The following is a 24216-nucleotide window of genomic DNA, read 5'->3' as shown; positions in this document are numbered from 1 at the left end:
CAAGGTTAGAAATTTTGTTCAAAATGTCTTTTCATTTTGTCTTGTGGATTGTTTATAAAAATAATGTTTCTTGGTATTATTTATTCCGAATCATTGTGTTCCTTTTTTGTTTCTCTCTGCAGATTTAAAATTAAAATAACAGTTGAAGATCATAGTGGGGAGGGTATTTTCCTTCTCTTTCATCGTGAGGCATCTTATTTGCTTAAGAAATCATGTGCTGACTTGTTTACTGAGGTTCAAAGAGATGCAAGTGTATGCTCTTAGTTTTCTTTTGTGTGTTGTTCACTTTATGGGATGTGATATGTGTTATTTAAACTCTACATTTCTTATGCATTACTTTTAAAATAGCTTGTATGTGGGGATACTTATCCTCCCATATTCCAAGGACTCATTGGAAAGAAGTTACTGCTGAAGGTTGATACCAAAGGTGTCCCACATGATACATTTTATGGCACTTTCCGAGTTAGGAGAATATGTGATGATCCCACCATTATTGCCATGTTTGAACTTCCTGATTATGATGCTGATGACGAGTCTACTCCAAAAAAGGTTACATATACATATAATTATTTTTAGATTGTGTAAATTCATGTTTTGTTCCTTTTTTTTATTGTGCTGTGGTAAATTTTTCTTATGGTCTTATGTATTTTTAAACTCTTATGTATTTTTATCTTGTTGAAATAATTAATGCCATTATAAAATTATTTATGGAATCATTTAGATCAGTAGATAGATTTAATTTATATAGTTGTTTCAAACATACACAAGTAATAGAGGTTATTAAATTGTTTAATTAGTGTTTATTCTTGTTTTGGACAATATGAAGGGTTTTTTGGTTATCTAATTGGATTCATGTAATTAATTAATTAATTAACTTTTCTACCTAAATAATAGACAAGGGGTATTTGCTGAAACTTTCTTAATTTGATGTCATAATCAATAGTTGTATCTTAAAAAAAATTTAACTATTCTGTGGGTTCCTCTAATTTTTGAAAATCTTCTATTAGTTCCATATAAATATTTTTTCTTTTAGTTCTGTCCGTCAATTTTTTTTTAGTTTTTTCAATTATGCCTTTGTTGATAGTGATTCGGTCAATTGTATAAGGAGATGTTTACAACAAAGAATATGGTGCATGGATTCAATTAAAAGAAAAGGAAATTCTTGGCAGCCAATTCAGAAAAAAATTGTGGAATGACTCAATTAAAGTAAAAAAAAATATAGGCACTTGGTTCAAAATTTTACAACATTCTATTGACCAATTGAGTCATTAAAGTCTAAAAAAAATACAAGATAATTCTAATAGTAATTTAGATTATTTAATTTGAACCTTGATAGTTAGTATGAGTGATTAAAATAATGAAACAAAGTTTATTCTAATGTTAGCACAAATCAAACTGTTCTTGAATGTGCATTTAGCTTTATTTATATTTAGTTATTTGATAAATCAATGTTTAATTTTCATTGGTTTTCATAGTTTATTACATTTTTAATATTCAATTTGGATGCTGATTATTAGATAATTAATTGATTTCTTATTTCATCATTAATTTTTTTATTTTTCGTTGTCGAATATATATTTACATAAGTTTGTGTTATTTTAAATCAAAATCGATGATATAGACTAGTCAGAAATATATGATCATTCGATAAATTCATTCAGTCAAGTTGGCTCTGTTATTGATCATCCTTTGTTCTTGCAAAGTGAGATACAAGGTATGTTCTCTTTATTAAAACATTTATTATTCAAGAATAGTAAAATATTATTCTTATTTGCTTAGTGCTAAAAGATTCCATTGTGCTTCTGTGATGAGATATTATTCAGTCAGTATAAAATAGAAGTAGTGTTTTGTCATATATTTTTTTGACAAAATTTAAAAGAGTCAAGTATTTAGTCTATATTATATCTGTATGCTAATGGTTTGTTCATTTTATGTTGAATATATTTCGTGCCACATAATTGAGATGAAATTCTTTTGTTGTTGTGCATATTTTTTTCGACTTTATCTTTGCCAGGTTGCCTTGATGTTGGTGATCCTAACTATGAATGTTCACTTTGTGGCGCGTGTTTCTGGTTATTAGAACGTGTTGAAAGAGACTCTATAGTTAATCGTCCTATTTTTACTGTTTGTTGCTCAAAAGGAAAAATTCAGTTACCTTATCTCCGAAAGCCCCCAGATCTGTTATATAATTTGATTAACGGACATGATAGCAAGAGTTTGTACTTCCAAAAAAATATTCGATCTTAGAATAGTATGTTTGCCTTCATGTCTCTTGGCGGTAAGGTATTGGATTCAGTGAATGATGGGAAGGGTCCACCGCAGTTTATAATAAGTGGTCAAAATTATCATCGGATTGGAAGTTTGCTCCCAGATGCTGGTCCGAAGCCTAAATTTGCCCAGTTATATATATACGACACTCAGCATGAGATAATGCATAGGCAGCGAATCTTTGGGTATGTGTGTTTGAAATTTTGTTGCTCGGCCTTTTTATTGTATTTTCCTGATGTTTTAGTGTTATTTGTATTGGAAAACAGGTTTATAGCTGTGATCTGATAGTTATACTGTATTTTGTTCCCGTTATAAAGTCTTATTGGTCTTTTTTGCTAATAATGATATATCAAAATATATGACATTTGTATTCTGTGTGGTTTTTAAATATATTTTTGTGGTTAATGTATATTTGTTTTAGGCAAACATCTGAGATAGATAAAGAATTGATAGCTGAGTTATTACAAATGATCGATACTCATAATGTCATAGCACAGTCATTTCGAAGAGTTAGAGAATTCTATCAGTGTCATCCATCTGAGATTTTCTCTTTGAAGTTGTATTCGCAAAGGAAGGTTGATCGAAGAATTTACAATGCTCCTTCTTGCGATGAAGTTGCTGCTTTGATTGTTGGAGATTTTGATTCATCGGATCATGGCCATGACATTATTGTTCGATCTACTGGTGGTCAGTTGCAACGTATTTATGAAACTCATGCTCTGTATTGGCCCTTACAGTATCCTTTGTTGTTTCCATATGGTGAGGATGGTTACCAACTGAACATTGGTTATCGAGGTGAACAGCCTGGATATGTTCCTGGAAGGAGAACAAGGGTTTCCCTTAGGGAATTCATATGTTTTCATCTCCAGATTAGGGAACACGAAGATAGAATTATTCACAAGTGTAGACGGTTATTTCAGCAATTTGTTGTTAATTGTTTCACCATGATTGAGTCCCAAAGGTTGCATGAGATTAGAATGAAGAAAAGTACAATTAGAGGAAAAGTCCTTCAAGGAATAGAGGAGGCTATGCATCGTGGCGATGATGAAGCTTCTTCAATTGGGACACGAATCATTTTTCCTTTTTCCTTCACTGGTGGTAGATGTTATATGTTTAACCGTTGTCAGGATGCCATGACAATTTGTAAACATTTTGGCTATCCAGATTTATTCCTCACTATTATGTTTAATCCAAATTGGCCTGAATTTCAGCGATTCACAGAGCGAGAGCGAATTCCCATCACTGATCGTCCTGATATCTCTTGTCGTGTCTTTCTTGCCAAGTTGAAGTGCCTCCTTAGCGATCTCAAGGAAGGTGTGTTTTTTGGTCCACTTAATGCAGGTATGTTCTTTTCTCACTTAGCATCTCAATCTCTGTCTGTTGTCTTCGGACATGTAGTTGTCTGGCTTCTGTAGGATGTTTTTGTAGTTTTTAGGTATGTATACTATTGAGTTCCAAAAAAGAGGTCTACCGCATGCACACATGTTACTTTGGCTTAACGTGGAAAACAACTTACAAAGTGTTGAAATTGTTGATGAATTCATCTGTGTCGAGCTACCCAATCCCCAGAAATTTCCATCTCTTTATAATGTCATCACCAAGTACATGATCCATGGTCCCTGCAGTCGACTTAGACCGAGTTCTCCTTGCATGAAAGATGGTAAGTGCTCAAAATTTTATCCAAAAAGATTTGTTGACCAAACGAGCTTTGATGAGGATGGCTATCCAATATATAGACGTCGTAATACGGGTGTCACAGTGAAGATCAACGATGTTGATATTGATAACAGATTTGTTGTGCCCTATAATCCACTGCTGTTAATAAAATATCAAGCTCACATAAATCTTGGGTTATGTAACAAGTCAAACGTGATTAAGTATCTTTTTAAGTATGTCAATAAGGGTTCGGATCGGGTGACTGCAACTGTTGGAGAAACATATGATGTTGGTGAATCCTCCCAGGTGGTTGATGAGATTAAACAGTATTACGATTGTCGTTATTTGTCACCGTCTGAATCCATGTGGAGAATTTTTGCTTATGATATTCATCATAGATGGCCGGCGGTACAGAGGTTGACTTTTCACTTGCCAAACTAGCAACATGTTGTATTCGATGATGCTGATATCACTACTCATGTTTATTTGCGCAACAAAGATTTGCTGACGATGTTTACGGGTTGGATGATGGCCAACAGGCGGTTCTCGGAGGGGCGGTCTTTAACATATGTTGAATATCCAGGAAAATTTGTCTATTGTTCGAATAGCAGGGAGTGGAAGCCAAGACAGAGGGGATTCTCAATTGGAAGATTGAGTTTCGCTCATCCCTCATCTGGTGAACTTTTCTACATGCGGATGCTTTTGAATGTGCAGAAAGGTTGTACCAGTTTTTGAAGTATAAGAACCGTGAATGGTGTTACTTATGATACATTTCAAGAGGCATGTTTCGCCATGGGATTCTTGATAGATGATAAGGAGTATGTTTCTGCTATTAAGGAAGTCTCCGAGTTAGCGTCAGCTGCACAGCTAAGGAGGCTTTTTGTGATGTTGTTGCTATCTGGTTCCATAGGAAGATGTCAGTTTGGGAACAAACTTGGGCTTATTTGTCTGATGATATTCTTTATCGCAGAAGACATGAGCTGCAATATCCCGGTAAGAATTTTGTTCATCATAAATTTATTATATGACAGGCAGGCACACACACACACACAGTACAGAAATCATATTATGGTGCTAATATTTTATTGATTATCGTTAAACGTAGATCTAACGATGAGTCAGGATGAGTTGGAAGCATTTTGTTTGTTGGAGATTGAGAAACTATTGCAGAGTAATGGAAAATCATTGAGAAATTATGCTGGCATGCCGGTTCCTAATAACTCTTTAGTCTCTCAATTAGCAATTTGATGTTGTTGCGTGAGTTGCAGTATGATACTGTTTCTTTGACTCGTGAGCACGATGCAAATGTCTCCAAGTTAAATGAAGAACAGAGGGTGGTCTACGATAAAATTATTGATTGTGTTTCGAATAAGAGGCATGGATTCTTTTTTGTGTACGGGTTTGGTGGCACTGGAAAAACTTTTTTATACAGAGTTTTGTCAGCTAGATTGCGATCTGAGAAAAAGATGGTTATAAACGTTGCTTCTAGTGGTATTGCTTCTCTGTTGTTACCTGGTGGTAAGACGGCGCATTCTATGTTCAATATTCCTGTTGAGCCGACTGAAGATACTATTTGTCGGATTAAGAAGGATAGTCCAAAAGCTGAGGTAGTCCGATTGGCCGATTTGATTATTTGGGATGAGGCACCGATGACTAACAAATTAGCATTTGAAGCGCTCGATAGGACGTTGCAGGATATAATGGTTTCGGTCTCTGATAGGAATAAAGATTTACCTTTTGGTGGGAAGGTGGTCGTTCTTGGTGGTGATTTCAGGCAGGTCTTGCCAGTTATTCCAAAAGGTTCTCGTGCTGAGATTGTGATGGCGTCCATAAATTCTTCTGTCCTCTAGAAATACTGTGAAGTTTTGCGATTGACCAAAAATATGAGGTTAGCAAGTGGATTGGAACAATCAACTGCTCAGGAGTTAAGGTCGTTTTTAGATTGGATACTTCATATCGGTGAAGGTCTATATGGAACTCTGGTCAATGACAAACTTCTTGTTGATATTCCTTCTGATCTAATCATTCTTGTTTTGGAAAATCCAGTGGAAGATATTGTAAATACAATCTATCTGAATTTGGTTCAGAATTTTCGTGATCCAAGCTTTTTCCAGGATAGGGCAATACTGGCTCTGACTGTCGAGAATGTTGAAGAGATAAACAATTATATAGTTGACTTGTTGCCCGGTGAGGAGAAAAATTATCTCAGTGCTGATTCGATATGTGGTAGTGATGCCTATTCTGATGTTGAAGTTGATTGGATAAATGTTGAATTCTTGAATTAGATTAGGTGTTCTGGTCTACCTAATCATTCGTTGAAGTTGAAAATAGGCGTGCCTATTATTTTGTTGAGGAATGTTGATCCAGCTGGGGGTTTGTGTAATGGGACTCGACTTGTTGTGCGAGATCTAGGGACAAATGTGATCGGTGCGGATATTATTTCTGGTAGCAATGTTGGGGATAAAGTTTTTATCACCAGAATGAATTTGATTCCCAGTGATACGGTTATACCGTTTAAATTCCAACGCCGTCAATTCCCAGTTTCTTTGTCGTTTGCGATGACAATCAACAAAAGCCAGGGTCAGACATTATCAACAGTCAGTTTGTTCTTGTGCCGTCCTGTGTTTTGTCACAGTCAACTTTATGTAGCTCTTTCTCGAGTTAGGAATAGAAATGGTCTGAAGATTTTACTTTGTGATGAAGGATTAGTTGATCCTACCAAGACTGAAAATGTTGTATTTAAGGAAGTTTTTGATAAGATATAATGTAATTTTTTGTTATTTTCTAATCTTATCCGTGTTATTTATAGTTTTGTTTTGGTGTACGTTTTCTTTAGAGAGGGACATCTTCTTTGGGGTATGTCTAAAATCGTCTCAACCATTTTGTGTGCACTAGATGCACCATTTTTTATGGACGATTAGATTCTATTAAATGAATATTAAAGATGTTATGAAAGAAGAGTATTCATACGCTTTATAAATGTAGAGTATATTCGTATATATATGTATAAATATATTTTAATACATAGTATTTTAAGAATGGCAAGTATAATCTTTTACTTTAAAATGAATATAAAACATATCAATACATATCAAAATATTTTTCATTTATTAAAATTAATTATTATACTATACTATTCTTAATAACAAAAAATTTATTCAAAAATAATTTCATAATTACCTATTAAGAAAAAAGATCATCAATCATAATTATTTTAACATGATTATCCAGATTTTATGTATCAATTTTTCTTGGTGCCTTTTGTCTTCTATTTTTTATTATTATTTTGGTTTTAATATTTAGGCCAAATTCTAATTTGATGTCTGATATTTTAAATATTTTATTTTAGTGCAAAATAATTTTGCACGAGTTTAATATTATTTCACTCTTAAATTTGATACAAATTCTTTGTATCAAGAAATATTTTGTATTAGAGTATTGACATTTAAAGTACTTAATTATGCACTAAAATGTATGCATTTATTAGAGTCTATCAATGTTCTTTTTTTATATTAACCTTTGATTTCTATGTAATATAATCAAATGGTCTATATAAATATGGGATATTCTATAAGCACATAATTGTTGTGCTAATTTAAAAGATACCCTCTTCTTTAGTGGATGAATTTGATTTCATATTTTATTTTGATTCTTTTTTTTTTGTTTAAAAAGCCATTTTTTAAATACAGTTATTTTGTCTAATATCAAAAAGTTATTTGACTATATGATTTTGAAAATATTCAATTTTATTAAAAAACTTAGTTATTTACTTTTTTTAATCTGATATTGTTTTTTCCAAAAAAACATAAAGAAAATATATCGTTAATATATTAATAAAAATAAGATATGACCATTTTATTAATAAAAAACAATTATGTATCCTTTTATAGAAAGAAAAGTCAAATGATACTAATGCAAATTTGATTTTAATCTGTCAAAAAAAATTTGATTTTAATCTGGAGTAGATTCTATCCATACAATTTTATTTTATTTTTTTTATTTCTAAAATATATATTTAAGTAATATATATTATTAGTACTAACTTTTTTATAATGTCATATATCAATTCTCCTTGGCACCTGTTTACATAATTTGTAAGAAATAAGAAAATACAAGTTAGAATATTCCTTTTTCATTTAATTTTTAATAGTTGAACACGTAAAAATTTATTCAAAAATAATTTAATAATTACCCATTAAGAAAAAATATCATCAATCATAATTATTTTAAAATGATCATCCAGTTTGTATGTATCAATTTTTCTTGGTGCCTTCAGTCTTCTAATTTTTTTATTATTTTGGTTTTAATATTTAGGTCAAATTCTAATTTGATGTCTAATATTTTAAATATTTTATTTTAGTTCAAAATAATTTTGGACGAGTTTAATATTATTTCACTCTTAAATTTGATACAAATTCTTTGTATTAGAAAAGCATAATAACCAAAAGTTTGTTGTAATGCTTTTTTTTCTGTACAAGATATCTCAAACAACTAACCATCAATCATCAATACTCCAAAATCAAATAAATTGTGAGTACTCTAGGCAACCTGATAGTTTTTGGAATATGATGTGGTTTCATATTTGGTGTGGAGAGCTCTCCGCGTTTCAGGCCCGCCCACATCCAAGGTGGACGTTCTCCTCCAGCGTGGCTTCTCCTCAGGAATGGTGCAGCTGCTCCTCTCTGCTTTCGCCGTCAACTGTCTTTTCTTGCAATTCTTTCACGCATGCTCCCTTTTTCATATATTTTGTTTTTATGTATTTCATATTTAATTGTTTCAAAATAAAAAATTATATTACTATTTAAAAGATTTTGTGTTATAATATTGTTATTTAAAGTATTTAATTATGCACTAAAATGTTATGTATTTATTAGAGTTTATCAATGTTTTTCGTTTATATTAACCTTTGATTTTTATGTAATATAATCTAATGGTCTATACAAATATGGCATATTCTCTAAGTACATAATTATTATGCTGATTTAAGATATACCCTCTTCTTTAGTGAATAGAATTGATGGTTCATATTTTTATATTTTACTTTGATTTCTTTTTTTCGTTTAAAAAGTCATTTTTTAAATACAGTTATTTTATCCAATATCAAAAGTTACTATCGTTAATATATTAATAAAAATAAAATATGACCATTTTATTAATAAAAAATAATTATTTATTTTTTGTTAGAAAAAAAAGTCAGATGATATCAATGCAAATTTGATTTTAATCTGTCAAAAAAAAAATTGATTTTATTCTAGATTATATCTTTTGTTAGAAAAAAAAGTCAGATGATATTCTTTTTTAGTGGATAAAATTGATGCTTCATATTTTCATATTTTATTTTGATTCCTTTTTTTTTGTTTAGAAAGCCATTTTTTAAATCCAGTTATTTTATCCGATATCAAAAAGTTACTTGATTATGTGGTTTTGAAAGTATTAAAATTTATTAAAAAACTTGATTATTTATTTTTTTAAATCTGATATTGTTTTCTCCAAATAAATTGAAAGAAACTATATTGTTAATATATTAATAAAAATAAAATATTATGATTTTATTAATAAAAAATAATTATTTATCTTTTTAACATATATATTTAAGTAATAAATATATTATTAGTAGTAACTTTTTTATAATGTCATATATCAATTTTTTCTTGGCACCTCTTTACATAATTTGGTTAATTTATCCAGATCTCAATTGATTTTGTTTTTTTTTGTTAGTTAAAACGTATCCCTTTTAACAGATGAACCAGATTTTTATTTCTTAAAAAAATCAATTCAAATTATTTTTTTTAATACATTGAATTTGCATAAAATTAAAAAATTAAATATCTAAAATTATTGATTTTTTTTTACTATGAGTCTAAAAACACTTGGTTGCAGGATTTTGTTTTTATTAATATAATCCTCTCAATTCAACCATAAACATAATTAAAGTCAGATAATGTGAGTTATTCTAATTTTGTTTTACCAAATTCATCATTTTCAGTTCATTAGGATCTCTAAAAGACGTTTCGACCTCACCCCATCTTCTTCATCCCTAACCCAATCTCCATCCGTCGCACCATGTCCGCACCCCCTCCCTCGACTGAGTTTTTGCTTCTCTCCTCGGTTTGGGCCACATGCAGAGAAGGTATGGGTATCTCTACGATTCCATTCGATCCCACCATGAGGGTGTTATTCTCTTCGTTGCATCTGTTCCTTCTCCCCAAGGTTCCTCTGTCTCTCTCTGTCGATCATACCTCATTCTCCATCTCGATTTCTCCGTTTTGGATAGCAGACGTTGCCACCGCGGTTCAAGAGGTATATGTGGGCTATGGTTCCATTCTCCTCCTTTCCAATCTCTTTCTCGATTCCTTCTCCAGTTTCAATTTTTTTTGTGTTAATTGTTACTGTTTTCTGGATTCATCGTTTAATTTTGAGTTGTTTGGTTTCTGATTTAATCATGGTGATTGTTACTTGTTTTTCTAAATCAATGGTTCTCTCCTATGTTTGTGCTCTTGGTGTTTCTGTGAAATAATTAATAATTTGGGGAGTTTGCTCATTATAATTTATATAATTTTCTACATTTTTATTAATTTAATATAATGTATTTTGATTTTGTTTATTTAATTACTAGATTGGCCCTTATGTTTATGCGCTTTAGGGTTTTTCTTTGTTTTAATCTAATAAGAGGTTATAAATACCTCCTCAGCTATTGTAGTCGTAGTATAGAATGATTTAGAGGTTTAAACCCTTTTTTGGTTTCGTGATGAAACCATGGTGTGGACAACTGAGGTTGAGGAGTCCCTCTTTTGTTACATCGGGAAATTGGGTAGAAGGTTGAGGAGTCCCTTCGGTTCAATTCCTATACTATGGCGTTGACAAGTTAGGTTGAGGAGTCCCTTTCTTGTGGCGTCAAGAAATTGGGTAGAAAGTAGAATGATTCTCTTTGTATTCAATTTCAATCTATCATTTTTGTTTCTATTTCAATTTCAATGTATCTTTTTTATTCAATTTCAATTCTTGTCTTGTTTATCGTTTATTTCCGTATCAGGTTTGCTCATTATAAATTATATAATTTTCTTTCTGCTATTGGACTGATGTTAACTGTAGTGTTAGGTATACTTGACTGATGAAATTATGTTTTTGCTTTATTGTGAATTGTCAAATCAACTATATGTGGTAGGTATTTGGTAATTTATAACAGGCCTCTTCCCATATTGTTTTTGCTCTTTCCCCATGAGTATTTGGTAACTTGTGATATCTTCCTAAATGATGTGTGTAGCCATATCAATCTATATATGCCTATTAGTCTATTTCTGTCCCATATGTGAAGCTTACATTGTAAGCTTTAGTGTTTGTTAACTTTGGGAGTTTATAACTCCAACTCATCTGTTTATCTTCTCATCTTAGTTCTGAATTTTTCTCTGTATATTTTCTCCTTTTGGTGTTCTTATCCTATATATATTGGGAATGAATAACCGTGTTGATCTGGTGGAGAAAATCACTCCGTGGAGAGAATCATGGAAAGTTCATGTTAAAGTTGTGAAGTTGTGGTACCACAAGAATCCTGCTTTGGATCCTTCTCAAAATCTGTTGCATATGGTCTTAATGGATGAGAAGGTCAGTTTTATTTTATGTTAGCATTTCCTTAAGTTGTTGCAACTTTTCTTTTCTTTTTTTTTAAATATGCAGAAGGGAATTTTTATTTTTGGTTGCAAAGTGATATGTTTTTGTTGTTTTATTTTTTTTAATCAATTGTTTTTATGCTGTTTGGATACCTAAATACGTTAACAAATTCAAAATATGAAGCATTTTTTTTCAATTGCAGTTACACAAGATCCAAGCAACCATTAGAGATCAGCTTATATCAAATTTTGCTATGTCTCTAAACTAAGGGATCTGTATTTGATGACCCATTTTACAGTTGTACTAAACACAAGTTTGAACAGAGTGACGAAACATCGCTTCAGACTTTTGTTCCAATACAAGACCTCTGTTGTTTCTGTGGTATCTCCAAGGATACCTCATTCGGGTTTGTGTTTTACATCAATAGATGAAATTGATCAAATGACAAAGGACCACAATTTCCTTATTGGTTTGTACAAGTTTCTTACTCTTCCCTTTTAGGATCATAGTATTATGTTTTAAAAAGTGTGGTTTCTGATTCAAATTTGTATATGTTTCAATCTAATTATTAGACTTTGTTGGGATCATTACTGGTGTTCGAAAAGAAAGAGATGTAGCATCATATGGGAAGCTAATCAAAGCAGTTGTGCTAGAAGTTTTTACTGATGGGTAATATCTCTCTGACTTTCTCCCATATCAGTAGTTATCTTCTATTAATTCTATTTTTTTTGGTTCCAGCCTTTATGTTTATAACAATAAATATATAGTTAGATCCTTTGGATCTTTTGAAACTTATTTGTCCAGCAAAAAGGTACAATGCAATGTGTTTGGAAATGCTTGTGATCTGTTGGAATATGATAACTTACAAAAATATCCAAGATCTCCGCTGATCGTCCTCGAGTCTTTTAAAATCAAAGCAATTGAAGGTTAGTTTCAGGCATATTCAGCGAATTTTTACTCTAATATTTACTTTTCTGATTTTTGACCTTTTAATTTAAATATGGTTTGAGGCTAATAGAATAGGATTCTTGCATGCAGGTGGGGTAATCCTACAGAATGTGATAAATGTCTCTAGGTTATTCATTAATCCCGACATTCCTGAGTCTGTTGAGTTCCTAAGCAGGTTAGTTGTGATAAAAATATTGTAAAGCTACAACCTGCTATGCTTATTTTGTTGGTATTCATGTATATGTTTTGTGTTATGAAGATTAGTTATTGTATCATGTATGTAGATTTAGTGTAGCCAGTTATGGATTCTCAAGACTTGTGATCAATGACCTTGGATACTTAGTTTCCAAAGTTGATGGTGATTATTTCAATCCCAAAGAGATCAGTAATATTCAAGATCTTCATGCAGATAACGGGGTACTATTTTAGATTGGCAAACTCTCCATTTAATACTTAAACTTGAATTTCTTAAACATGTGTGTTGGGTTTCGTAATCTGGTTTGTTAATCATTATTCTATAATATATCATTGTTTTTAAAATTTTACAAGATGCTCATTACTTTGTTATTGGGACAATTAAGGAAGTTATGGATGAACCAGATTGGTGGTACTACTCATGTGTATCTGGTCATGCCGTTGTTGAGCATGAGGATCTCTACCTTTGTGATGCTTGTGGTTCATTTGTTGAACATGTTATGGTCAAGTAAGGTTCATATGTAACTCTATTATGGAATAGATTAATTATCAATCTTTTGGATTTTTTGGTTAGTTCTTTGTTATGCGCCACTCTATGTGTTGTTAAGCAAATTTCTTGGTTTTAGTTATCATTCTTGGTTGTTAATTGTGTTAGATATGGGATTCGGGTAAAGATTCACCATGATGGGTGTGCTGTTTTGTTTGTTCTGCTTGATAATGCGGCAACAAAACTATTTGGAAAAACCTGTTCTGAAGCATTTCTCAGGATAGAAGAAGAATTTCCTGTTGATCCTAGTGTGCTTGCAGTATGAACTCTTTCATAGCGAACCTCATTTAATCTTTATTATTTTTTTTGTGTTCAAGTTTATTGAGATAAAATCTCTTAGTTCTTTTGTTTTTGTTATTCTTGTTATATCATACGCTGAAAAGTTAGTAATTGATAGTTTTGTAAATTATTTGAAATTTGAAATGCTGTAATAATTTTTTCTTTACTGGCAGGGTAGTTTCGTTTTTATTCTGGGAACTATATCATCTGTTTTGAAGAATCATAAGTGGTGGTTCTCAACTTGTTTATGTGGTTCTCTTGTGTCAGCTAATAAACAAATTTTATCATGTGATCTATGTCAACTTCAATGCATTGATGCTGTCCCAAGGTGTTTTGTTCTTTAATTTTATTCTGTTTTGGTAACTAATTATTATTTCAATGTTAACTCAAATTTTCCTTGTTTTCTCCTGGTTTTCAAGATTCTACTTGAAGATTGTAGTGTCTCATGCAAATGGAAATAATATATTTGTTCTTATAGATCGTGAGGTCGTGCAAATAATAAAGACAAGATGCTCGAGCTTTTTGGATAATCACCCAAAGTTGAATCAGGTTGTCATCCAGTTGTGGTTTTAATTAGTATATAGATATAGATATAGATATAGTTAGTTTGTATCTATTGACATTCCTAAGGAAAACCTAAATTATTATTATGCTATTTTTTAACTATTTTGTTTTTTTTTTTCGTTTTTAGGGATCTTATTGCAAAGTTGTTCCATTGAAACTCATTTCAAGTCTTTTGCACAAAAAAGTTGTATTCATGGTTGATGTTAGGCCTGTGGGTTATGAGATGAATCGATCTGTGTATATTGTTCAACAGATTTGGGATGATGCCTCCGTTATTAATGTTTTTGAGGCTACTGCTGAGATGAATGAGCATAAGGTTTGGTTGTATAGTTTTTATAATTTGTTCAATTATTAGTATTTAAAAATATCAATAACTGAGAGAATTTTAATTTTGTTCAGATTCATGATCTGGTTGATTTTATGCCTGAAGTTGAAGATGCTTTCAGCCAATGTGGAAGCGATCATGAGGCTGTGGAGGATCTGCATGCTTTTTAGTTTGATCTTCATGCTTTTTAGTTTAATATGTTCAGATACTACTTTAAATTATTGTTTGATTTGTAATACAATGTTAGTGTCTTTTGAATTCTAATGTGGATATAACTATGATATTTATGTATTTAATGAAATTCCTTTTTAATTACAACAAAAAAATATGCGTTTATTTTACCAATTTCGAATAAACCGATGCAATAATTAATTAATTATTAATCAGTATTACAAAAATGATAATTGGGGAAAAAATAAAGATACTGGTTAATAAAATGGTTTTCATTACCATTTTTAAATGTATTCAAGCTAAGGTTAAATTTAATTGTTATTAAAAAATATATATCTCCTCAGTTTTTTTAATTTTCTTTTTTGGCAAAAAAATGTCAATTCAAGGGTGCCATACTCCCATTAACACATAACTCATCTTCTTCCTTTTCTTCACTTTCTTCATTTACGGGTCCCTTCCTCTCTTTTTCTTTCTCACTTTGAAACCCGATTTCATTTCTGTCACTTCAAGGATCACTCGCTCGCACTCGTCTTCTCCAGATTCAGAAAGCCAAGTACCCAGAGCTGGGAACTCTTCTCTAGAGGTCATCGATTTTGTTTGTTGGTTGTGTGATTCAAAGAAAGTCGCCATGGATGCTGTTCATCAATCAGGGGGCTTCTCTCTCTTCCAATTATCCCAAAAATAGGTTTTTACACTTGTCACAAGGCTTGAAGCACATTACCTAACATTTATCATGGGTTATTATTCCCCAAACTGATTAATGGGTTTCCCGCAGAATCTAACGTTTATCATGGGTTTTCTAGAAATGAAAAAAATTTGCTCCTTTGCAAAGCTGAGGCTGCTTCTTCTGTTGCTGATGGGTTTGCCAAAGGCTTGATGAGTCTGATTGTATCTACTATTTGAGGACTGGATTCTGTGGCTATGGTTCTCGCTACCGTTTCAACCATCTCCATGACCGTGCCTTGGTAAAATTTATTGTTCGTTTGAGTTTTAAGTTTGTGGAGGGTTTTTTGTTGTGTTATTTTTGCGCTTGATGTGATCATTGGTTTTTCTTAGTGTAGTTTGATTTGATATTGGGTATGATCAGTGTGATAGTGTGGAATATTTAGTATTGGTTTATTCTGCTTTAATTGCTACGTTGCTGATTTTTTTTTTGTGATAATTATTAAGAGGGGATGTTGCTTTTGTTTGGTTAATTATTCATGGTTGTACTTTGCATCTGTTAGTTAATTTTGTACATCCTCTAATTCAGTGCTACTTTGGTTTCATTTTCTAGGTTTAATTGATTCGTTTGGATCAAATATTTTTGCTGTACTTTAGCTGAGTTAATTTTCTTGGTTTCTTATTGTTGTCTTGTTGATTTAATGATTGGGCTCAAGAGTTGATTATCAATTTTCAGTTTCAATAATGCAATCTATGTTTCTGATTGCCAATAAGTTGACATGTCTTCTATTTCACCAGTCATACTTATTGGGAATAGTATTATTATATACTCAAAGATAGGATCAATCAGTAGGTATGGTTTCTTTATAGATAAATAGATAGATGTATATAGATTCATAGATAGGTTGATATGACATAGCTATATTATATAGAGGTATGAGTATATCTAATTTAATTACCTATGGACACATTGAATGTCATATTTCAATCAATCAATCAATCAATCAATCTAGCCAAGGAGTTCAATAGAAACGTATTCTACAAGCTTTGCCTTACAAACTTGCTCATTTCTCTGCTATAAGTAGTAATGAGGTGATGGAGTATTGTGGAGATTTTTCAAGAGCTATCACTTGTTCCTTACTTGCCTTTTTTCCCTTGCATTCCCTTCCTTTGAGATAAGACTCAGATCCCACACAGTTTTCTCTTGCCGAGATTTTGTTCTTTGTTTTTTTCATCCACATTCTTTCATCTTTACTATTAATTTATTGATAAGATGAGTCTTACTATTGATCCTCTTCAGAAAATCTCTCCATGGAAGGAATCTTGGAGTATTGAGGCTAAGATCTTGACCATTTGAGAAGATGCTAGCATTGTTAATGAAAATATGCAGAAACTCTTACATATGGCCTTGATGGATAAGCAGGTAGGGTGTGTATGTGTGTGTGTGAGTTTTCTATCAAAAACTCACTTTTTAGTTAACTAAATTCTGTATTTTAAAATTGTGTATGTGATCAGTTTTAGCATGTAATATGTCATGGTATGATATTTAGAAATGCTCAGATAATTTTTTTCTCTTTTTTAATTTCCAGCACCACAAGGTCCAAGCAACTGTTGAGGATGATTTGATCACAACTTTTATTCATCAGTTAAAAGAAGAACACGTATTCATTATTTCTGACTTCAAAGTGATACCTAATGGTGGATTGGTTAGGGTTACAAGACATCGGTTCTACATCCTTTTCAAGTGTAGTACCTCTGTTGTTGCAGCTTGATGAGCGGATAATTTATACGCTTTTTGGCACTGTTTTTAGGTAGTTTTTAGTATGTTTTAGTTAGTTTTATTATATTTTTATTAGTTTTTAAATAAAAATCACATTTTTGGACTTTACTATGAGTTTGTGTGTTTTTCTGTGATTTCAGATATTTTCTGGCTGAAATTGAGGGACCTGAGCAAAAATCTGATTCAGAGGCTGAAAAAGGACTGCAGATGCTGTTGGATTCTGACCTCCCTGCACTCGAAGTGAATTTTATGGAGCTACAGAAGCTCAATTGGCACGCTCTTAATTGCGTTGGAAAGTAGACATCCTGGGCTTTCCAGCAATATATAATAGTTTATGCTTTGCCCGAGATTTGATGGCCCAAACTAGCATTCCAAGTCAGCATAAAAGTTTTGGTGTCAAAACGCCAGAACTGGCATAAAAGCTGGAGTTAAACGCCCAAACTGGCACAAAAGGTGGCGTTTAACTCCAAGAGAAGCCCTACATGTGAAAGCTTCAATGCTCAGCCTAAGCACACACCAAGTAGGCCCGGAAGAAGATTTCTGCATTAATTACTTATTTCTGTAAACCCTAGGCTACTAGTTTTCTATAAATAGGACCTTTTGCTATATACTTGATATACTTTTTCAGACGTTACACACTTTTCATCTTTTGATCTCTTGATCACGCTTTGGGAGGCTGGCCTCACGGCCATGCCTGAACCTTGTTCTTATGTATTTTCAACGGTGGAGTTTCTACACACCATAGATTAAGATGTGGAGCTCTGCTGTTCTTCATGAATTAATGCAATTACTACTATTTTTCTATTCAATTCATGCCTACTTCTTCTCCAAGATATACTTTCGTACTTAATTCAGTTAAGTCAGAATGAAGAGGTGACCCGTGACAATCACCCAATCTTCGTTACTCGCTTAGCCAAGGTCGCGTGCCTGACAACCACAAAGCGATCTACATGATGTTCAACATAGTCATTGGACGACAGCTGGAGTATACTCTCTTGGATTTCTAATCTAAGATTAGAACCTTCGTGGTAAAGACTAGAATTATTGGCGGTCATTCTTGAGATCCGGAAAGTCTAAACCTTGTCTGTGGTATTCCGAGTAGGATCTGGGAAGGGATGACTGTGACGAGCTTCAAACTCGCGAGTGTTGGGCGTAGTGACAAACACAAAAGGATCAACAGATCCTATTCCAACATGATTGAGAACCGACAGATGATTAGCCATGTGGTGACAGCGCATTTGGACCATTTTCACTGAGAGGACGGGAGATAGCCATTGACAATGGTGAAACCCAACATAAAGCTTGCCATGGAAAGGAGTATGAATGATTGGATGAAGACAATAGGAAAGCAGAAGTTCAGGAGGAACAAAGCATCTTCATACGCTTATCTGAAATTCTCACCAATGAATTACATAAGTATCTCTATCATATTTTATGTTTTATTCATATTTTAATTATCAAATTCTCCATAACCATTTGAATCTGCCTGACTGAGATTTACAAGATGACCATAGCTTGCTTCAAGCTGACAATCTCCGTGGGATCGACCCTTACTCACGTAAGGTTTATTATTTGGACGACCCAGTACACTTGCTGTTTAGTTGTGTGGAATTGTGAAAAAGAGTTGAGATTACAATTGTGCGTACCAAGTTGTTGGAGCCATTGATGATCACAATTTCGTGCACCACAGCTGCAAGTAAAGTCATACCTAATCCTGGTTTAAGTCTAACTTCTATGGACGAGATTCTTCAAAAGCGCACTGATTATGAGTACTTAATAGGTAAGTTTCGCTTTTTCAAATTTGACCCAGTATAAAGGTGTTTTAAATTTAGATTAATAACAACTCAAGGAAATGTCTCGTGGTATTGTATTTGACGGTTTAATCTTTTCTGCTATAATTTAACTAAATAGATTTTGTTGGGGTCTTGTGCGGATTGAAAAGGAAAACGGATGTTGAGTGTAATGGAAAGATATTGAAAGTTATCATCCTTGAAGTTTTTGCTGATGGGTATCCATTGCCTTTCTATTTTTCATCCTTTTTTTAAATTATGTTATGCCTATTTTTCATGTTTTTTTATTACTGTTGAATTATTCTATTGTTGTCGCTCATTTATTATAATCATTACCCAGGAAGAAAATCCCCTGCAATCTTGTTGGTGACTATTTTGCTCTTATAGACATTAATAGTTTGAAAAAGTACCAGAGACCACCCGTTCTTATTTTGCAATCTTTCAAGATCAAAGTCAATGGAGGTGAAAAGTTGTCCATGTTGCACACATGTCTCAATTTGATTTGTTTATATATTTTTTGTTTACCAATGAATTGTTTCTTTATGAATTAATTTCTTCTTATTGTGTTTTGTGATTTGTAGATAAAGTTAGTCTCCAAAATGTGATCAATGTTTCTCGGGTTTTAATCAACCCTGATATGCAGGAAACTGTGAATTTTCTGAATGAGTTAGTTGGATTCAATTCTCCTTAAATTTAGTCCCTCTGAACTAAAAATTTCTGCCTCTCTCTCCATCGCTCACTCACTCAATCACTCTCTCTCTCTCTATTGCTCACTCACTCACTCACTCACTCTCTCTCTCTCTCTCTATCTCTCTCTCTCTCTCTCTCTCTCTCTCTCTCTCTCTCTCTCTCTCTCTCTCTCTCTTCTCTCTCTCTCTCTCTCTCTCTCTCTCTCTCTCTCTCTCTCTCTCTCTCTCTAGCTGTCTTCCTGAAATTTTTTTACCCTAATATTAATTTTTTTTCATAGATACCGTATTGCAAGCCACCATTTCAGTAGACTCCGTAGTAATGAGATTGGAGATTTAGTATCTGTAATTGATGATGAATCTTTTGATTGGAAGCTAATACAGACTATTGCTAATCTTAAGGGAAACAATGAGGTGTGTACTATTAGGCTTTTAACATCTTTTAGTGCTATGTAAGAAGTACTCATGTTAATTGATTTTTGCATATTGTAGACATGCTTTGTCCATTCAATTCATAAATTTTTTTGTTTTAATAGGATGGACAATTCTTTATGGTTGGAAAAATTAAAGAGATTGTTGAAGATCCAAAGTGGTGGGTCTTTTCTTGTGTTTTTGGTCATCCAATTATAGGTGATGATAATGTGTTTCATTGTCAGCTGTGCAGCAAAGAGGTCCAGCATTTTATGATCAGGTAAATCCAGGTTATGATTTAGAAATTTTCTTTCATCTATTCTGATTCAATAATATAAGTAAGCTTCACGTATCAGCCTCTTGTGAGACTCTTAAATAGATTAATCTGATATTTACTTTCTTGGTTATAGTTATAGGATTAAGATACTTGTTGAAGACGGGACTTCTTGTGGAATGTTTGTCTTGTTAGACAGTGCAGCCACTAAGCTATTAGGGAGAACCTGTTCTGATGTGTTTTTATTGTTAGAAGATGAAATGGAGGTATGGTTAATGCTCTTAAATTTTATTTCTGTATACTGTATCAATAACTATTTCTTATTCTTCAATTTCGTCCATTAATTAGTGTTCACTTTTCAATATCTATGACAGAAAATTGAGCACCAATACTGTCCACAGTTTTTTCATCAACTCATTGGGAAAGAGATTGTTTTCAAAGTTCAAGCAAAGAGGATTAACACTCTGGGTTATTGCGGTACCTTTAAAATCATCAATGTCATTAGTGATGCACGTTTTTTCAACAAACTTCAGGCTGATTAGTGCATCAAGGTTAGTACTCTTTCTTTATGTTAGATATGAATGAATTGGAGGAATCATTTTTAGATATAGTTTGTTGATCCCCAGTTTCTAATTCTTTGGCTGTTGTTTTGAATGGTATCCTTTACATGCCAACATGATTTTGCCTCATACTTTACAAAGTTGGTTGTGTTTTGTAATTCATGTTTTCCTTCCAAATTTTAAGGATGTTAGTTCTGATTCGGCCTTTAGCCCAATACTTGAAGACTTCTCTCAATATGGACAGCTTAGAAGTAATGACAACCAAGTCATATCCGGTGTTCCAATACAACTGCATAGCATTAAAGAGATGCTTGCTGACATTCTTTGTGCTAAAATATATTCTTCTGCATCAAAAAATGTTAGTATTTATGTTTATGTTTTCAACCATCTGAACTGTATTTCAACATGTGTAGTATGATAAAACATGTATCATAATATACCAATTACTGTTTGTCTACAGGATCAGATTTATTTTTTGATCGGTGAGATTATTGATGTGCTGAAACATCAGAAGTGGTGGTACTACTGCTGTTTGTGTAATGCACCTGTTTGTCATGTTGGGAATGTATTTTATTATTATCTGTGTAGAATTGAGTGTGTTGATGCCATAAGAAGGTATCTATTTTATCTCTCGGAGTTGTTGGTACCAGTTTTCTTTTTGCTTTATTGCATCTTCTGCACATGTTTCTCAATGTATATTTTTCTTTTGTTTACATTATTTAGGTATCGCATCAAAATTATTGTTTCCCATTCAAATAGCAGCAATATTTTCATACTTGAGGATGATGAGGTGATGCAAATACTCAAAAAGAGTTGTTCAGACTTTTTGATAGACGAAAGAAATTTCTCCCAAGTAATCATTTTGGTTTTAATTTAATTTAATTGTCCTTCTTTTCAGTTTAGTATTTATGGTTCAGGTATGTGAATTTTGCTAATGTACCTTTTCTTTTTTTTTTTCCTTAGTCAAAGGATGATTACACTGTTCCGAATAGCATGATTTCTCAGTTGATGAATGACGAACTGATTTCTGCCGGTAAAAAATTTTATAGAAATAATCGCGTTGTAGATATAGTTTCTAAACCAACAGAGAATCCTTTCGTACAAAATTTTTGGTTGTCACAAGTAACAAAACCCAATAAAATTTATAACCGAAGTATTTAAACCTCGGGTCGTCTTCTCAAGGAATTGCAGGAAGGTATGATTTATTATTGATTATGTAAAAAGATATGTTTTTGGGTTTTTGAAATAAGGGGAAAGTAATTTAAATGATAAGAAAAATAAATTAATAATTATAAAGAAAAATCTCTTGGCAAGGTATAAGAACTTGAGGTCCTATCCTAGTTATCCTTATCAGGTGTGATGAGAATTGGATTCTGCTCCCACTTAAATTAATCCTTGATAAACAAAGGAGAGTCAAGTGGACTAATTAATTTGATTCTCAAGTCTTAGTCAACTCCTATGGAAAGACTAGAGTTATTGGAGTACAAATTAACCGGCAGAGAATTCCAATTTCAATCAACAGCTGAGTTTGATAACTCAAGTGTTGCTAATTACTTAACCAAAGCCAAAAGGGAAAAATAAATCTAAATTGAATTGAAAGCATCATAAATAAAATAATCATTAATCTGAAATACCTCAAATTGCATTTAAACATAAATTCAAATCCTAACATGGAAAGTTTGTAAATCAATAATGAAAAGATAAATGTCAATTAAAGTAATGGAATAAATAATAGTAGAAAATAAATTTAAAGGAATATTGAACCTGTGATTGAAGAGATCATAGCTTAAACATAATAGAAATCCTAAATCCTAATCCTAACAGAGAGGAGAGAGCCTCTCTCTCTAAAACTAAATCTAATCCTAAAATTATGTATATGAAAGCATGATTTATGAATGGATGGATTCCCCCACTTTATAGCCTTTAATCTATGTTTTCTAGGCTGAAAACTGGGCCAAAAACAGCCCAAAAATCGCCTCCAGCGATTTCTGGTACGTACAGGTCGCTGCAAAGTCACACGAAAGCGTCGTCCACGCGTTCGCGTGGATTGTGTTTTTGCCAGGTCACGCGTCCGCGTGATCCACGCGTTCGCGTCACCTGAATTCGGGGCAGCTATGGCAAATTATATATTGTTGTGAAGCCCCGAACGTTAGCTTTCCAACGCAACTAGAACCACATCATTTGGACCTCTGTAGCTCAAGTTATGATCGATTTAGTACCAAGAGGTCAGGCTGGACAGCTTTAGCAGTTCCTTCAGTTTCTTGTATTCCTTCCACTTTTGCATGCTTCCTTTCCATCCTCTAAGCCATTCCTGCCCTATAAATCCTAAAATCACTTAACAAACATATTACGGCATCAAATGGTATAAAGGGAGAATTAATATTAATAAAATTAAGGTCAAAGAAGCATGTTTTCAATCATAGCACAAAATCAGGAAGGAAATCTAAAACCATGCGAATAGTATGAATAAGTGGGTAAAGAGTTAATAAAAACCACTCAATTGAGCACAAGATAAACCATAAAATAGTGGTTTATCAACCTCCCCACACTTAAACATTTGCATGTCCTCATGCTAAGCTCAAGAGAAGCTATAAAGAATGAAGAGGAATGGTAAAATGTATGAAATGCAACCTATGTATATGAATGCAACTATATATGCTAAGATGTTTCTATCTACTTGGTTAAAAGTAAACAAGTTCTCCAAGACAAATATAAATCAAATTCAACTAATTCAAATCATACAATAAAAGACAAAGTAAACTTGTAAGAAGACAGCACATGAAAGCAGGGAACATAGAATCAAGCATTGAACCCTCACTGGTACTATATATGCACTCTAATCTCTCAAGTGTCTAGGGTTAATTCACTCTACTCTTCTCTAGTCATGTTTTCTAAACTTTATTCTTCATCTAACCAATTAACTAAAATTTAATGTACCAATGCAAACATCATGAGGTCTTTTCAGGGTTGTAATGGGGCTAAGGTAAGGGTGAGGATATATGTATGGCCAAGTGAGCTATAATATGAATCTTTAATTAACCTAAGCTCTCACCTATACACACATACATTCTATATAACTCTAGAATCATGCCTAGCTACCCAAAAATTCCCATTTTTTTCATCTCATACTCATGCATCAACCCTTCTTTTATTTTTTTTTATCACATATGCATTGATCTTTTCCTTAACTTAACTTAGCATTGGGGTAATTTTGTCCCCTTATTTATTTATTTATTTATTGAATATATATATATATATTATATATATTTTTTAAATAGAAAAATAAACATAACTTATTGATAAACCACTATTTTATGGTTTATCTTGTGCTCAATTGAGTGGTTTTTATCAACTCTTTACCCACTTATTCATACTATTTGCATGGTTTTACATTTGCCTTCCTAATTATGTGCTTTGATTGAAAACATGCTTCTTTGGCCTTAAGTTCCCTATGTTTAATCCTCTCTTATTACCATTAGATGCCTTGATAT

General features: G+C 32.5%; 6 protein-coding genes and 1 long non-coding RNA gene across 7 annotated transcripts in view; all 7 read left to right on the top strand.

Annotated features, from left to right (window-relative positions):
• LOC110268374 lies at positions 64–629 on the top strand. Its single transcript, XM_021114488.1, has 2 exons — positions 64–252; positions 349–629. Exons 1-2 carry the CDS (start codon positions 64–66, stop codon positions 574–576), a joined length of 417 nt encoding a protein of 138 aa, XP_020970147.1. The 3' UTR covers positions 577–629.
• On the top strand, positions 2266–5774 carry LOC107620315. Its single transcript, XM_016322493.1, has 7 exons — positions 2266–2453; positions 2690–3609; positions 4028–4340; positions 4464–4642; positions 4762–4917; positions 5030–5133; positions 5193–5774. Exons 1-7 carry the CDS (start codon positions 2266–2268, stop codon positions 5772–5774), a joined length of 2442 nt encoding a protein of 813 aa, XP_016177979.1.
• Positions 5808–6209, top strand: LOC107620313. Its single transcript, XM_016322492.1, has one exon. It carries the CDS (start codon positions 5808–5810, stop codon positions 6207–6209), a length of 402 nt encoding a protein of 133 aa, XP_016177978.1.
• Positions 10861–13505, top strand: LOC110267812. Its single transcript, XR_002355732.1, has 5 exons — positions 10861–11526; positions 11735–12001; positions 12105–12458; positions 12571–12655; positions 12765–13505. It is a non-coding gene; the product is annotated as an uncharacterized LOC110267812 (long non-coding RNA).
• LOC110268261 lies at positions 13681–14653 on the top strand. Its single transcript, XM_021114170.1, has 3 exons — positions 13681–14050; positions 14193–14381; positions 14465–14653. The coding sequence occupies exons 1-3, from the start codon at positions 13880–13882 to the stop codon at positions 14558–14560; spliced, it is 456 nt and encodes a 151-aa protein (XP_020969829.1). The 5' UTR covers positions 13681–13879; the 3' UTR covers positions 14561–14653.
• On the top strand, positions 18739–20175 carry LOC110268373. The gene is made up of 6 exons (XM_021114487.1): positions 18739–18784; positions 18916–19012; positions 19135–19256; positions 19376–19460; positions 19762–19894; positions 20017–20175. The coding sequence occupies exons 1-6, from the start codon at positions 18739–18741 to the stop codon at positions 20173–20175; spliced, it is 642 nt and encodes a 213-aa protein (XP_020970146.1).
• Positions 21013–24216, top strand: part of LOC110268372 — a 9429-nt gene continuing 6225 nt past the window's right edge. The window contains exons 1-3 of the mRNA XM_021114486.1: positions 21013–21083; positions 21186–21578; positions 21689–21758. Coding sequence (XP_020970145.1) covers positions 21033–21083; positions 21186–21578; positions 21689–21758 — 514 coding nt within the window. The 5' untranslated portion in view covers positions 21013–21032. The remainder of the gene's footprint in view (positions 21084–21185; positions 21579–21688; positions 21759–24216) is intronic.

Source organism: Arachis ipaensis, chromosome B10, assembly GCF_000816755.2.
Source record: "Arachis ipaensis cultivar K30076 chromosome B10, Araip1.1, whole genome shotgun sequence".
Lineage (NCBI taxonomy): Eukaryota > Viridiplantae > Streptophyta > Magnoliopsida > Fabales > Fabaceae > Arachis > Arachis ipaensis.
Note: the sequence above shows the minus strand (reverse complement) of the source record. Positions and strands in the feature narration are given on the sequence as shown.